Here is a 15,916-nt window from a genome sequence, read left to right on the forward strand (position 1 = left end):
AATTTTAAAAAACGAACTGCATTGCAAAAATGTCCAGCATTACGGAAACATATAGATTGTGAAAAATCTTATCCCCACCCACTTTTTCTCTCCTCTCTTGGGCTCACTTATTAGCAAATTAGTGTGTTCTTAAGGAATTTTCTATGCCTATACTTAAAGATAACTTTTCTCAATTTTTTGTTTTGAAGTTTTTCAAACGCAAAGAAATATTAAAAGAGCAGCACAGTGACCAATGATGTGCCCCATACCTAGATTCACCAGTTTTTCACATTTGCTTTCTCTCTTTATAGATGGGTAGATAGGTAGGTACAGTCTCCCCTAAACCATCATGATACTCCTCCTTAAATGCTTCATTTTGTTTCTTCTAAGAACTAGAGCATTCTCTCACAGAAACACAATACCATTAGTCCCCCACTTCTGATCCATATATTTGCATTCTCTGTCTGACCTTTGATTAATAGCCTCTGAAACTCTAGTTTTCTTAGTAAATGAGCTGAAAATTTTGGCTTCTGGAAATACCATGAAAATGTCCCTAGTTTCCAGGCATGTCCTGACTAAGCCGAGAAGTTCCTTTAGGGTCATTTGCATCCTCCCCTCTTACATCTGTCAGAGAAAGAAAATACTGATGACTGGACAGATACAAAGTTGATGACTGAAATGAAGTGGCTTTTCCTCGTTCGTCAAGGCTTCCCCATGTCCACACAAGTAAGCAAGTATTTCTTCTGTCATTTAACACCAATGACAGCTTATCTAGACACTCAAACTCTTTTCCTTACAGATTTTCCTTATTTAAGACTTAGTTGACATTGATGAACTACCTTCTCCTTAGCTTGTGTTACTTTGCCTCTTCTAGTCCTAGATTTTTCCTTGTATTTATTTTATGGATCTTGGGTTTCTAGGTATTTGACAGATGGCCACATGAGTCAGGAACTTACCTATGTGGAAAAGAGTTCATTTCTTCAGTTTTCTTGGCAGTGGTGTTAGCACTTCCTAGAGATCTCAGTCTCACAAAAAGTACTAATACTATCAAAATTTTAAGACATATGGGGTTCCCTTTTGGGGTGATGAAAATGTTCTGGAAATGATGGTTGTACAACATTATGAATGTACTAAATGTCACTGAATTATACACTTTAAAATGGTAAGTTTTATATGTATTTTACACAATTAAAAAAAAACAACTCGGGGCTTCCCTGGTGGCGCAGTGGTTGAGAATCTGCCTGCTAATGCAGGGGACACGGGTTCGAGCCCTGGTCTGGGAAGATCCCACATGCCGCGGAGCAACTAGGCCTGTGAGCCACAACTACTGAGCCTGCGCGTCTGGAGCCTGTGCTCTGCAACAAGACAGGCCGCGATAGTGAGAGGCCCGCGCACCGCGATGAAGAGTGGCCCCCACTTGCCGCAGCTAGAGGAAGCCCTCGCACAGAAACGAAGACCCAACACAGCCAAATACATAAATAAATAAATAAATAATAATTAAAGGTGCTAATAATTTAAAAAAAAAAAAAACTCATTATCCCCTCAGCTCGGATGATACAGAAGTAGGTTCTCTGTGCTGATAGCTTTTGAAATAGGAGAGATTCCTTTCCTATCCAAGACCAGTTTGCAGCCAATTCTCAGGCATTCTTATAAGGACTAAAGTGCCTCTGGCAAACATTTCATGCCAGGCTGGCCTCCCTTGCCACACTGGGTGTTCCCCCTGGTTCCTCTTTGCACCATGGGTTGATGAGTGTTCAGAACATAAAATCTACTTTTCAGATTAACCTCAACAGAGCATAAGAAAGTGAGTAAGTCTGCTAGCACTGACTCATTTTAAAAAAGTTTTTAAAAACTCAAATTACCTTAATTAGTTTTCATACTTTATAAAACAATGAAAACATTTCTTATAAAACATTATGTCTTATAATCACAATAGATATATATGTTAAAGTCACCCTCCACCCCATGCTTTTCCCAGCAACAGTGTATTTGAAATACACTGTTCCAGATCAGAGTATTTTATTTACTAGTTGCTTTTTTTTTTTTTTAAAGTTTATAAGCATTTTAAAGGAAACTTCCTTAAATCACATATAAGGATTCAGAGTTGGCAAGAAACAAAAGCCGTATTCTGTGACCGACAGAAAGCAGTTGCCAGAGAGCTGAGCATGATGGATACAGTTAAATTGGATACAGACACAGCACATACACGCATGTATATGTGCATAAATATCGACTCTTACGTTTATACATTTGTTTTTAGGGAAGTACCTTAAAAATACCTACATGTTTGTAGTGGGGAAGGACATAGAGATAAGTAAAAAGGAAGTGAGGCTTGGGCTTCCCTGGTGGTGCAGTGGTTAAGAATCCGCCTGCCAATGCAGGGGACACAGGTTCGAGCTCTGGTCCAGGAAGATCCCACATGCCGCGGAGCAACTAAGCCCATGCGCCACAACTACTGAGCCTGCGCTCTAGAGCCCACGAACCACAACTACTGAAGCCCACGCGCCTAGAGCCCGAGCCCCGCAACAAGAGAAGCCACCACAATGAGAAGTCCGCCCACTGCAACGAAGAGTAGCCTCCGCTCGCCGCAACTAGAGCAAGCTGCGTGCAGCAACAAAGACCCAATGCAGCCAAAAAATAAATAATAAATAAATAAATAAATTTTTTTTAAAAAGTGAGGCTCACTTTTCATCTCACTGCTTTGAAATACTACTAATATTTGAGGCACGCATGTGTTTTATTTTTTATTGAAATATAGTTGATTTACAATATGTAAGTTTAAGGTATACAACATAGTGATTCACAGTTTTTAAAGTTATACTCCATTTATAGTTATTATAAAATATTGGCTGTATTCCCTGTGTTGTACAATACATCCTTGTAGTTTATTTACTTTATACATAATAGTTTGTACTTTTTAATCCCCTACTCCTATTTTGCCCCTCCCCACCTTCCCTATCCCTACTGGTAACCATTAGTTTGTTCTTTATATCTGTGAGTCTGTTTCTTTTTGGTTATATTGACTAGTTTGTTTTATTTTTTAGATTCCACATATAAGTGATAACATACAGCATTTGTCTTTCTCTGTCTGACTTATTTCACTAAGCACAATACCATCCAGGTCCATCCACATTGTTGCAAATGGCAAAATTTCATCCTTTTTTATGGTTGAGTAGTATTCCTGTGTGTATATGTACCACATCTTTATCCATTTATATGTTGATGGACACTTAGATTACTTCCATATCTTGGCTATTGTAAATACTGCTGCTATGAACATTGGGGTGCATGTATCTTTTCAAATTAGTGTATTCGTTTTCTTCAGATATATACCCAGGTGTAGAATAGCTGGATCATATGGTAGTTCTGTTTTTAGTTTTTTGAGCAACTGCCATACTGTTTCCTACAATGTCTGCACCAATTTACATTCCCACCAACAGTGTACGAGGGCTTCCTTTTCTCCACACCCTCACCAATGTTTGTTATTTGTGGTCTTTTTGATGACAGCCATTCTGACAGGTTTGAGGTGATATTCTGGTTTTGGTTTGCATTTCTCTGATGATTAGCAATGTTGAGCATCTAAAAATTAAGTGTACTGTTTATGATCTGATTTTATTCCTTGTCGGAACATTTTTTCCAGTAAATGAATGTATACGTTTGAATCTGTCTACATGGTGAATGAGAGATCTGATAAGTTTTTCACAAAAGTAAAACATGTTAATTATAGACAGCTTCTGACCCTATGCTGTTTCTCTCTCTTCTGTAGATTCTCAGCGGGAATTCAACAGTAGGCCAGGAACAGGATATGTACCTGTGGAGTTTTGGAAAAAAACTGGTATGTCTGTCTGCTTATAGGTCACATGTGCTCACTAATTTATATGAGTGTAGAGCACATATTTGGGGGAAAGGTGGTTTTCTCATAACTTCCTCTTCAAAGAGCTCTAGGCTCCTGCCTCTCCCCCTTCAGCTTGGCCCACCTTCTGGACTGCCTGTCATGTTACCTGCTGATTAAGAATTTGGAGTGACTCCCTACAATCCATCCAAGTCCTTATCACCCCCTTCTACTGGGAGGCGTTAAGTAACCGACTCTTCCTTCCCTATTTATATGCCCTGTTTCTGGGTGTATAGCTTAATTCATTTCTGCCTATTCTCGTCACTGTGTTGTCGTGCTCCCACATTTGGTTCATTCTGCTCTTCCTTTCATCTTCACTGTCTCTAGCTGCATCACAACTGTTCTGGGTAGGTGTCATTTTCTACAAGAATAAGGGAGGGTAGGAACTGCTTGTTGTGTTAAGACAGGGGATTACACTAACCTCATATCCCTAATATTACCTTATCCAATACTAGCCTTCTTTTCCTTCTTGCCTCCCTTTCTCAGTGAAATTTTTGTAGTCCAATATACAGTTTTTGGTTTTCTTTCTAAGATAAAATTTATTTCTACAAAAAAGTTAATACCCAGTTGATATCAAGACCATAATATAAACAGATGGACAAAAGATAGGAACACACACCTCATGAGAAAAACAAATTAACCATGTTGCAAAATGTTTATTCTCACTGACAATCAGGAAAGTACAAGGTAATGCAACCCTGACCAATTAGCCCCCAAAGTCTTTAACACCTAATTACTGACAAAATTTTAGAGGAACCTGTTAATGACACTAAATAATTCATCAGAGATTTATATATGAAATTATTGTGTTACCAACCATGAACACATGGAAATTTTGAAATCATTTCTCACTGGCATGCTTTTGAATCTTAAAAGGGAATGATCCAGGGACTTCCTTGGTGGTCCAGTGGTTAAGTTAAGCTTCTACTGCAGGGGGGGCACGGGTTCAATCCCGGGTTGGGGAACTAAGATCCTGCATGCCACACGGCACGGCCAAAAAAATAAAAATAAATTTAAAAAATAATAATAAAAGGGAATGATCCAGATTTAGACACGCAAATTGTTAAAAAGGCAGCAGTATGTAAAAAGACACTGTTTTTAGTGTATTCTTGGAGCAAGGGAGAGGCAACCCAGGAAATGCCCACATATCCATGAATGGTAATATGAATTTTATAGTGTGGCACCACAACAGAATATCATCTTACCATTAAAAATAATTTGGAAAACTACATAGCACCTTGGAAAAATCTTTGTAGTTGGAAATGGGGATGTGTATATTATACGACCAAGAAGTAGAATTGTGGGAAATGAAGATAGTAATTGTAAAGGTAGAGTGAAAAATTACCATGCACAAGATCTCTTTGGTAACTAGTGATTTTCTACTTGAGAGGTAACCTTTGGTTAACTATGGTTAAGAGCCTAACTTTGGCGTGGGCCAGCTAAATTTGAGTGCTTGTTCTGTGACAGTGCCATCTGTGACCTTAGATGACCTTCAGCGAGGTAGATTTCCAAACTATGATTCTTACTGATTCATCTTTAAACTGAGAAGATAAAATACACTTAGGAGCATTTTTATGTTGGCTCAATAAGAGACACTCAACATCTACCTGGTAAATTAAAAGAGGTCTATGAAAGGTAGCTGTGGTGGGCCACAGTGGACCTACCTGCGTGGACACCAAGAGTTAAGGAGTGGAGTCAGTGTCTGATCAGCTCAGCATCATCCTTGACCTTTAGGGTGAAAACTTGCTTTTCTTGGCTGGAGCGATATGATGGAAAGTTCTAGGATGGCAACACTGTGTTTAGACCTCTTTTGAGCCTAGGCCCTGTGCAAGAGCCATGTGCAAGCAGTAAGGGAGTTTCCTTAGGCTTCTGAGTTGTCCAGTTTTGTGGACTCAGTAGGGAGGTCATTCACACTGGGACTTAGGACTGAGGCTCAAATGCATAGCATATGTCATTTGGAGTGTACATCCTATAAAACCAAGCAGGGCGGTGGTGCTGGGAGGAACTGATCAGGAATCAAGTGGGGTGATGGCAACTGGACAGGGCTTTGGAGGCCCAGGGCACCTAGCAGCCCAGAACTGTATCTTCAGGCAACATTTCTCTACTGAGTTCAGTCTCACATACCTAACTGCCTCCTGGTCATTTGTACCTGGATATACCTCAACCTTCTCACTTGCCTTCAACACCAGCATTTTGCTTACTATCTGTTTCATTGCATAGCAGTTCCATTATTCGCCTTTACCTCCACCTCCAGACCCTTAGATGTACCAGCTTATTCTATCTCATCCCCTTTTCTGTGCCACTTGCTCCTGCCTAAACTCAGAGTCTCTTTTTATCAGCCAGATTATTGCCCCAACCTCTCAGTTGGTATCTCTGTCTTCAGTCTTTTGTCCATGCATAGAACCCTTTAGGGTTTCACATTTTCTTTAGAAGAAGGGCCAAATTCCTTAGCGGGGAATGCAAGACTTTCTAAAAATTCATTTCCACCTACCATCTCAACCAAGACACATTTTCCTGATCCTCCTCTGCCACTTACAGAGCTGACCACTTTTCCCCTTGGAACTGTTGTCTCTTACACTGACATGTATCATGGCACCTCAGCCACCTTTATACTTGATCACAGTTGTGAAAATATGGATACATCTTAGTCACCGAGGTCTCCCCAGCCCCTAGCATGAATGGACAAGTGAGGATAAGAATAAAAGTGAATGCTATGTCATAAGTTCATCCCTGTGTATTTTTAGAAAAGTCATCTGGTTTCACCTCTGTCCCTTCTTAGAAACGATGTGGAGTGGGAGGGGAAAGATTTCTCGGCCAGTTGATTTTACTGTCACTTTCTTCTAGAAGAAGCTGTGAATAAGGTGAAAATTCAGGCCATGTCAGAAGTACAGAAAGCCGTTGCTGAGGCAGAGCAAAAAGCCTTTGAAGTGATTGCTACCGAGAGAGCTCGGATGGAGCAGACAATAGCGGATGTCAAACGGCAGGCCGCAGAGGACGCCTTTCTCGTCATTAACGAGCAAGAAGAGTCGACGGAGGTCAGAGCATTGTTGGGCTGCGGGCTGGGGCTGGGGCAGCTGGAGTGACCAAGCCCACTGCTTTCCTCTCAAGTGCTGGGTAGTAAGGGCCAACAGTCCACTCTTGAGCTAGATGATTATGATTTTTATTCAGTACCAGAGAGGTTTGTTTCTCAATTATTATATTCTTGTATATTGGCTCATTATATTGGTTTAAGTTTTGAAAACTCACCCTAAAGACAGAGTTTGCGGACTTGCGTGACAGCAGTGGCCACCACTGCCTGAGCGGGCCTGCTGTGTGCCAGATGCAGAGCGAAGTGTGTGTGTGGTCTTTGTGGTCCTCACAGTGACCCTGTGAGGCGTGGGTGTTGTTGGAGTCCAGCTTTACAAATGAGGAGACTGGGGCTCAGGGAATTTGACGTAATCCCACATCGCTGAAGCCAGAGTAGGAGAAAGGAGGTGCAGGGTCCTGTAGCATCCGATCTGTTTACAAAAAGGATAGTCCTTTCATGGATTGAAGTGACAGATCGGGCAGGCCTGCCTGACTGCCTAGTGCCTAGGGCCCCAGAGGACACTCTTGTACCATAATGGGGACAACAAACTGAAAAGAAAAGGCATGTGACAAAAACATCATAACAGTCCTTTCGAATGTAATGAGCTTTTTCTGTAACTTTCATTTTAGTCACTTTTCAGCTTTAAGACAAACTTTAAGTCCTGAAACAAGCCTGTTTCTGTAAGTAGGTAGAGCCCATCTAGTCTTTGGGATATTCTCTTGAAGTTATAAAGAACTGAGATTTTTTTGTTGGTTTTTTAAATGGCAGAAATTGTATTTTCTCATCCTCTTTAAACGATCTTTTTCAGTATTACAGTGTTAAGCATGGCAATGTGAAGATGAAAATGCCTAAATATCATGTTGCCATTCACAGAGGATGTGGAAAAAGTCCTTATTGTAGCACTCCCAACTGAATTGTGAGAAAATATTTCCTTTAACTCTCCCCTTTTCCTTCTCCCCTCCTACTTTTTGCTGTTGTATATTTAATTCCTTATCTATAGCCATCCATATCAATACCTATATTTGTCCATATTTATCTACTTTTATATCTATGTTTATGTCTTTCTCTGAAGAAAGAATGTAACATTTTGGCTAAGAGCATGAGTTCTGGATCTGGATTGCATGGTTTAAATCCCAGCTCTCCATTTATAGCATTGTGCTTTAAAGGAGCTAGAATTTTAAACAATGCACAAAGAGGCTTACAGGTGAGGCACACACCAGCATCCATCCCAGCAAACTTCCTTCCAAAACAGGGGCAGGATAGCAGGGCCTAAGCTCTGAGTAATTTTGTGTTGGACCAGGAGAGCTGATTTCCTTCCATTTCATTCAGAAAGCTCTACTTGACATCTAGAGGTATCCCTGGAGTTTTTCATCCATCCTGTGAGAGGTGGTTTGGTATAGCGGAAGGAGCCCAGGAACCCTAAGTGCTAGTCCCAGTTCCCCTCACACTGGCAGCATACCCTTCAGGAGTCAGTCTCCTTCTCTGTATAGTGGGTGTGTAGCAGCCCCTGTCCTGCTGGTCTTATACTTTTTAGGAAGATATAATTAGATCATGGTTGTGGAAGTGGTTTTGTTTTTTTTAAAATAAATTTATTTATTTTATTTATTTATTTTTGGCTGTGTTGGGTGTTCATTGCTGCGTGGGCTTTCTCTAGTTGCAGCGAGCGGGGGCTACTCTTCGTTGCAGTGCACGGGCTTCTCATTGCGGTGGCTTCTCTCGTTGTGGAGCACGGGCTGTAGGCACGCAGGCTTCAGTAGTTGCGGCACGCGGGCTCAGTAGTTGTGGCTCGTGGGCTCCAGAGCACAGGCTCAGTAGTTGTGGTGCACGGGCCTAGTTGCTCTGCGACATGTGGGATCTTCCTGGTCCAGGGATCGAACCTGTGTCCCCTGCATTGGCAGGCAGATTCTCAACCACCGTGCCACCAGGGAAGCCCCTATGGAAGTGTTTTTAAACTGCAATGCGCTGTTTAGACAGAAGGGATTTATGATGTTGTTAACGACATAGGTGTGTAAGCTGTGGCAGCTCTTGCTCTTGCAGAACAGCTGCCTCCTCTGAGGCCAGACTGAAGTGTCTCCCCTGGAATGCCTCAGGTAGAGGGATGAAGTGAGAGGTCCCCTTCTGTCCCCAGCCTGGATTTCCTGGCAAACATAATGGGCTAGCAGTTGACTATAAGATAGGAATCATTTTTCCTTTAGGCCAGGTTTGAAATAAGGTCAGGGAGCTCTGGGATGGGTCCCAAGGATTTTGACAAGCCCCAGGTCATTCTGATACAGGTGTTCCCTGGGCCACTTTGAGTAATAACTGGCATAGACTGATGGCCCATGCTTGACAAAGGAAATTCTGGAATCCCATCTCTGACTTCCTTGGCCAGTAACTCAGAAGGTTCATAACCTTACCCATTAATTACAAAGGCCTTTTTGGCCACATGCATTGCTCCAGCTTTGACAAATGCTGATTTGAAGGGTGACTACCACAATAAACCTTTTGTCATGTTTCTTGGCAAAAAGGCTTTTGGTGAAATCAGGGAAAAGCCACAGAGACAGGGAATGTAAAGTGTCCTTTTCACCCTGGCTTCTCTGACCCTAACCACGTTGTTCCTGCATTTCTATGATCCCACCTCTGTGGGAGGCTGTTTATCTTGTTTCATTATATCCCATCAGTCATGTAATAAATATTTTAAATGTAATGGTGGCCAAGGTGAAAGCACCATTGGTTTAATACTGTGCCCCAATTTGAGATGTTCTTGCAGACTTGGACAGAGGGAGTAGAGGCCAATGTTTCCACAGCAGCCCCATGAAGGCAACTGAGTTCTTCCCCACAAGCAATAATGTTCTACCAAAGCATTGTTTGGAGTCAGCCTGTCAGGCTCCAAAGTATGAAATTCTCTGGAATGTAGTTTGCTTGAGGATCTTTAATGATCCTCAGAATTACTTCTGTCCCGTTTTGGTCCTCCACTGTTGGTGTTGGCAAGGTTGGGGCGGTCCTTAGAGTGTATTTCCTGAGAGGCCTGTTGTGTTAGAAGGGAATCTGCAGTCCTTTCTAAGGCTTTTTGAAACTAAACTTGTACATTGGGTATAGCGGAGGCAGGCGGTCCAGGTTCCAGGCTTTGCATAGCCATGTGATCATTTTATAACCTCAGACAAGTCCCTGCCTACTGGCCCTCAGTGTCCCACCTATACAATGCAAGAGGTGGGCGAGGTGGCCTCAAGGTCCTTCTTAGCCCTTTTCAGTTGTTTTACACTTGAGCAAGTGTTCTGATTTCATTGGGAACAGTATCTTTCTTCTCTGAGTGTCAGGCCAGGCCTCGTGATGGGCTTCTGCCATTCTGGAGAACTTGCAGGGGAGAGGGCAGCTGGCTGACTGATCAAGTCCTTCCTGACACCTAAGAAGAAAGACTTGCTTTCCTGGTAGCTTCACCTGACCAATGCCATAAGGCTCTTCTCTTATAAGTGGGTCATGGAGACCTCAAGTGCAGAACACTCATGTGTCACTAGTGAAGTCCTCACAGGAACCTACAGGGAGGAGAGTACCAAGGGGCAGGTGCTGGGAGCTTTCCTCTAGGAAAGTGCAAAGAATAGTAGGAAAACTCCCTGATGTAGACCTCAGGGCCTTAGGTTCTAAGGTATTGCAGGGGGCTCCCACAAACAAGCCAGAAATATTCCCATGATCCTCAGCCCACCTCTGATGAGATACGTCACTGAAAGGAGAATGAGCACAGAGAGAGTAGCACAGCTTCCCACACTCCTGGTCACTCACCCAGGTCCTCTGGCAGGTGGCTTTTTTAAAGATTAGGTGTTGTCAGTGAACACAACAAAGGTCATTTCTCCATTGGGAAGGGCAAGGAAGAAAACTGTCTAAGCACCTGTGTGGTCTTGGAATAGATAGCTATGATGGGGGAACCCTGGGACAGAATTTGGTTTGGTCGTTGAGGATTAAAATGTGAGTCAAAACAATGAGTTGATGCCTTTAGCAGGACTTCCAGCTGCCCTACGATGTCTTCACATACCCCTCATCTCACTGTCCCATCAGCCCAGGATAGGTAGTTTTCCTGTTGTACAGATGAAGGAAACTCAGAAAGCAGATTAACAGTAGAGGCAGGGCAAGCACAGGTGTGTGCAGCTCCAAAGCCCACTCTCTCCCCGTACAGCCCCACCTGCTGTTTTACAGTGCAGGTGACAAGTTATGACAAGCCTGCCTCCCAAGATCCTAGCAGCTAACGGATGCCTGTGTCTTGCAGAACTGCTGGAACTGTGGCCGCAAAGCCAGTGAGACCTGCAGTGGCTGCAATATCGCACGATACTGCGGCTCTTTCTGCCAGCATAAGGATTGGGAGCGCCACCACCGCCTCTGTGGCCAGAACCTGCACGGCCAGAGTCCCCACAGCCAGAGCCGGCCGCTGCTTCCTGGAGGGAGGGGCTCCGCAGCCCGGTCCGCCGACGGCAGTGTGCCAAGTCCAGCCCTGGACAAGACCTCGGCAACCACCTCGCGCTCCTCAACGCCTGCCTCTGTGACAGCCATCGACACCAGCGGACTCTGAGCCCCAGACTCACTTCCCCCTGATGACCTCACAGCACGACAGACTCTGCACGGGAGGCTGGCTGCTTGAACCAATGCAAGTAGCTGTCGGGTCATCATCAAGAGAAGTGGAGGCAGGAAGACTTCAAGCCCCGGCAAACACTGCTCCCCAGCCTCTCCAGACACTTGCCCCAGTTTCCCGTCTGTGTCCTTGGGGGAAGTCATGTGCACACAGGTAGCTGGCTGGAGCTGCCTCCTCCATGGCTTCCTGGTTTGTTCCTCTCCCAGCTGAAGCTGGGATGGCCGGCCACTTTTCTGTGTAGCCCGCCAGCTCCCCTCCCTGCCTCGTGAGGCAGCAGGCTGTCGAATGTGCCCAGCCAGGCTGGAGGCAGCTCACCCCATGTGCTGTCCCCTACTCCATCGTCCTCCCACGGCAGAGGCCTGGAGACTGATAGCAAGCTGGGAGGAGGCCTCTCTCCCAAAGCGAGTTCCCCTTGCCCCTAACAGCTCTTTGAGCCCCATTTCCACCCTCAGCAGGTGCCACTGATTGGTCCCGTGGGGACTTGGGCAGGCAAAAAGCAGCACTCAGGACTCCCTCCTCGACCCTGCTGTTCAGACTTAAGATTCTCAGAAACCAGAGGAAAGAAGTCACCATTTCAGTAAAAGCACCCATAATAAAAAATAAAACTTCCACCAAGCATCAGAGATCATTTTGGACAAGATTTTCTAACCTGGCTGGCTATTTTAGTTTGGGACCCATTTTTTTTTTCTCTTATTTGATTTTGCTTATGCAGAAAATAGTTTTCAGCGCATGGATTGGTCTGAGGGAGAATGAGACTCAATTGTGGATAGTCTGTTCCCTCTGAGCATGCTGGCCAAACTAATATCATCACATTATTGAATGGATCATCTATTGGACATGCAGAACCTTTTGTCACCACTTGGCTCTTTGCACAGTCGTCTTGTTCTGTGTCCTTTTATCTCAGACCACGCACGTCCAGATCACTGCGTGGATCTTCTTCCCGTGGTCTCTATTTGGCGCCTCTGAAGCCGTAGTTGACCCACAGGATGCGATGTGGTGTGGCTACGACTTGCCTCACCAGTCAAGGCCTGGTCACTTCTGAGCAACCCTTTTGGACCTGAAGGAATTCTTCAAACCTTGTCATTATGTCCTGTATCAATTTATTATTGGGCATACAATCTGTTTCCCTTCTCTTGTTTTTGTAGGTACCTGCCCTCTTTGAGCTAAGAGAGCTAAGTTCTGTGAAATGTGACCACCATTTGAGAGAGCCTGACCAATTTTTCTTCCTGTCTTCAGGGAGTTTTCCAGCTGCTTACCTAGCTCTCCAAACATGACATCACCTATAGTCCCTTTAAAACGTTAGGAACTGCCACACACGTTCTTCCCTGGCATTCGAGTTTTATTGGGAACCCAAGGACTCTGACCCTCCCCCACTCCACCTCCAAGCCTTCAGTGCCCTCTTGCAGCAAGGAATCCGTTAGGGTGGCCCTCCTCCCGCTGGCCCTTGAAAGCTCAGCTTTAGATGGCCAATTTCTGTGCATTGACCAGAGTGAATTGAAAGCTCTCAGTAAGGTATCAGCATAGGTAACATTGTCCTTACATATAGGTGTATCTTACTTTAAGAACTTTAAGTCCCTAATTTACCTTACCCAAGGATTTTCTGTCTTAAAGAAAACTCAGAACAAGGCACCTTTAAAATACCTGGATTTCCGCTACATAAAGTAAGACATCCCCAGAAAAAGAATAACAGAATAGTCACTTTATTGTGGAACTCCTTAAGCTGTAGCCGTTGGGGTGTCCTGACTAACAGAGATGAAATCAGAACCCCAGACAGGAGTTGCCTACATTTCCCTGAGACACGGAATGTCCCCTGAGAGGAGGTCACTGAGCCTATAAACCTGTTGCAGCAAGAGGGTGTCTCGTGGTGTCCACTGGGTCTGTCCTCAGCTCCCTTTTTCATTGGCAAGTTGGATGAACACCTAGGCATGTTCTTTAAGTCTTCAGTGACCACAGGACTAACCAGGGTAGCTCAGGTTTTTTCGGGTTGGAATAAAGAGCCAAAACCAACCGAATACTGTTCATCAGGGCTCGATGTCAGACTCTACAGGTAAGGTTTAGGATTAGTGTGCAGGTAGGTCCTAGCTGACTTTTGTGGAGTGTGGTTCCAATGACAGCTTAATTTTCAAAATTTTTGTAATGCTCTTCTAAACGGCTTTGCTCATGTGCTACCCAGAGGCCAAGCTGAAAACTTAGGCAGTGTTCCACACTGCAGTTCAGATCTCAGGCCTTTTGCTGTATTAATTTTGGTCAGTTTCACACATAGGTTGCTAGGGCATCTGTCCAAGACTTCCTATTTAAACGTAAACAATCCCTTTCTCCACCTCCCGCTCTTCTGAAATTCTCCAGCTCTCTGGTTAGGAGGAGAAGGGACACTGTCTTGGGATGGGGTGAGGGGACTGGAGGGGCAGGGCTGAGTCCAGGTTCCCCACTTGGTTTCCCGTGTCTGCTGATAACCACTCCAGCTGCCAGGTTGAGGCTTCCCCCTTTCATTTAATTAGATTTAAAATATCTTAATATACTCAGACTGCTTAGAGGATCAACCTTTATAGTTTGAGGGGACAAAAGAAGACATAGTGGTGGTACTGAAGGTATTGTCAGGGCAGTCATAGGCTCTTCAATATTATCCTAGAAACCAAAAGCAGATGTGACAAGTGATGGGATATCATTGTCCTCTCCCAGGTGAGGAATGGTTGCAGGAACCAGAGAAGACCAGAAGGGGCCAACATGGGAGCCGTCTTTAAATGTTCTGAGGGAAGCTTGAGGGCTGGATCCTCAGATCTTCAATCATGCTTTGGGGCCACACTGCCTGCACCAGGCCTGACTCCACCCAGTGGTGAAAACAGACTCAGGTTAGTTCTACCTGCTCAGGAATAGGCAGCCCTCGTCCTGAGCTGTGAGCACTCCACTTGGGAGCGTCCTTGCAGCCCCCGGGATGGGGCTCAAGCAGATCTGCTCAGGCACAGCCATGCGACCCTGAGGTCACAGCAAGTGCATCTTCTCTTAGTGCTGAGTCATGTATGTCTCTCAGTGGATCTAAGACTGGAAACAAGACCCATCTCCCCAGCATGGGTCCATGCCTGGCATCGGCTGCAGTGGGCCCTCTGCAGTGTGGATGACCTTTGTACATCTGGGCCAGTTGGTCCACCAGGAGCTCCTCACTTCTTGGTGTCAACATGAGCATCCTCAGCTTCTAGACAGAAAATCTACACTTTACTTTGTACAGCCTTGTCCCAAAGTCAGATTGATCCCCAGTGCTGTCACCTGCTTGCAAAGGGTAGACCTTGTTATGGGTAGTTCCAGAAGATATCTCAGCAAGTGGGCTTGAAGTTTCAACAACACAATTGGAATTGTGTGGTCGTGAGTTCTTCGGGATGAAAGCATAAATAATGACCAGGTGGCTGTTTGTCCTGGAAATTGTAGATGGGATTATGGATTGAGTAAATCATTTAAAATAGAACTCATCTTGGAGGCTTTCTTCAGCACTGGTTTCCAGGCTCCCAGGTCAATAGACCAAGCCAAGTTTCTTAGTTTTTTTTTTTTTTTTTAAAGCTATTTACAGAGAACTAGGTGGTGGCAGGTTTGAACCAAATGTAAGAAAAGCTAGAGAGACCTGGACTGTTCCAGCATGGGCCAGCCGGCCAGCTGTCGGGAAGGAGTCCTGCCTGGGGTGGAGTGGGGTGTTGTACAGGGCGAGCTGTTGAATAGTGCCCTTCCAACTCTGTCTGTAGTTATTGTGAAACCAAAATGTTGACTACCTGCCTCTTTGCCCACGTGCATTGACATGCTCAATTCCAAAGATGATGGTGCAGGCGACCTTTTCCATCATGAGCCAGGAGAAGGTTGAGGCCTGAGGACGGACCTTGCATCCGCCCTTTGCCTCCACAGCCCGAGATGGAGCTTCCCCTGCTACCCCATCTGGTTAGACCCACAACTGCCCAGTGTACACTCATTGATGCTTATACCAAATAGGGCATGTGCGGCTGACAGCTGGCAGGGACAGCACCATCCCTGCATTGGATTTGGCAAGAGAGAAGCAGCAATAAGCATTAGGCGAATGGCTGAAAGTGCCGTTGGGCTAAGAGGCTTTCGAAGTTCCTGATGAGGCTACAAAAGCTCCGTCCATAAAAGAAAGCCAAGAATGTAAATAAATCAAAAACTAAGCTTCCAAGCATGGTTTTTTAAGGGGGATGATGAATGTGAAACCACCCACAGGATGCGGTAGAATCGGTTTTTCTGTGCTTTGTCATTCTACTATGATAGGAACTTTTGTTACTTAACTCTGTGCATAACTTATTTAATGTACTGTATAAATGAACCAAAACTGTTAAATATGTATTTAGTTTGTTCTACTTAAAGTAGTCAATAAAAAGGCTATATTCCT

General features: G+C 44.5%; 1 protein-coding gene across 4 annotated transcripts in view; it reads left to right on the forward strand.

Annotated features, from left to right (window-relative positions):
• CBFA2T2 (CBFA2/RUNX1 partner transcriptional co-repressor 2) overlaps positions 1–15,916 on the forward strand; it is a 184,341-nt gene extending 168,425 nt beyond the window's left edge. For 3 of the 4 annotated variants that reach the window (XM_057529429.1, XM_057529427.1, XM_057529430.1), the window contains 3 exons: positions 3,746–3,814; positions 6,716–6,906; positions 11,176–15,916. In XM_057529429.1, the coding sequence (XP_057385412.1) occupies positions 3,746–3,814; positions 6,716–6,906; positions 11,176–11,475 (560 nt within the window). In that variant the 3' untranslated portion in view covers positions 11,476–15,916. The remainder of the gene's footprint in view (positions 1–3,745; positions 3,815–6,715; positions 6,907–11,175) is intronic. The other variant, XM_057529428.1, reaches the window with a different exon arrangement.

This window comes from Balaenoptera acutorostrata, chromosome 15, assembly GCF_949987535.1.
Source record: "Balaenoptera acutorostrata chromosome 15, mBalAcu1.1, whole genome shotgun sequence".
Classification (NCBI taxonomy): domain Eukaryota; kingdom Metazoa; phylum Chordata; class Mammalia; order Artiodactyla; family Balaenopteridae; genus Balaenoptera; species Balaenoptera acutorostrata.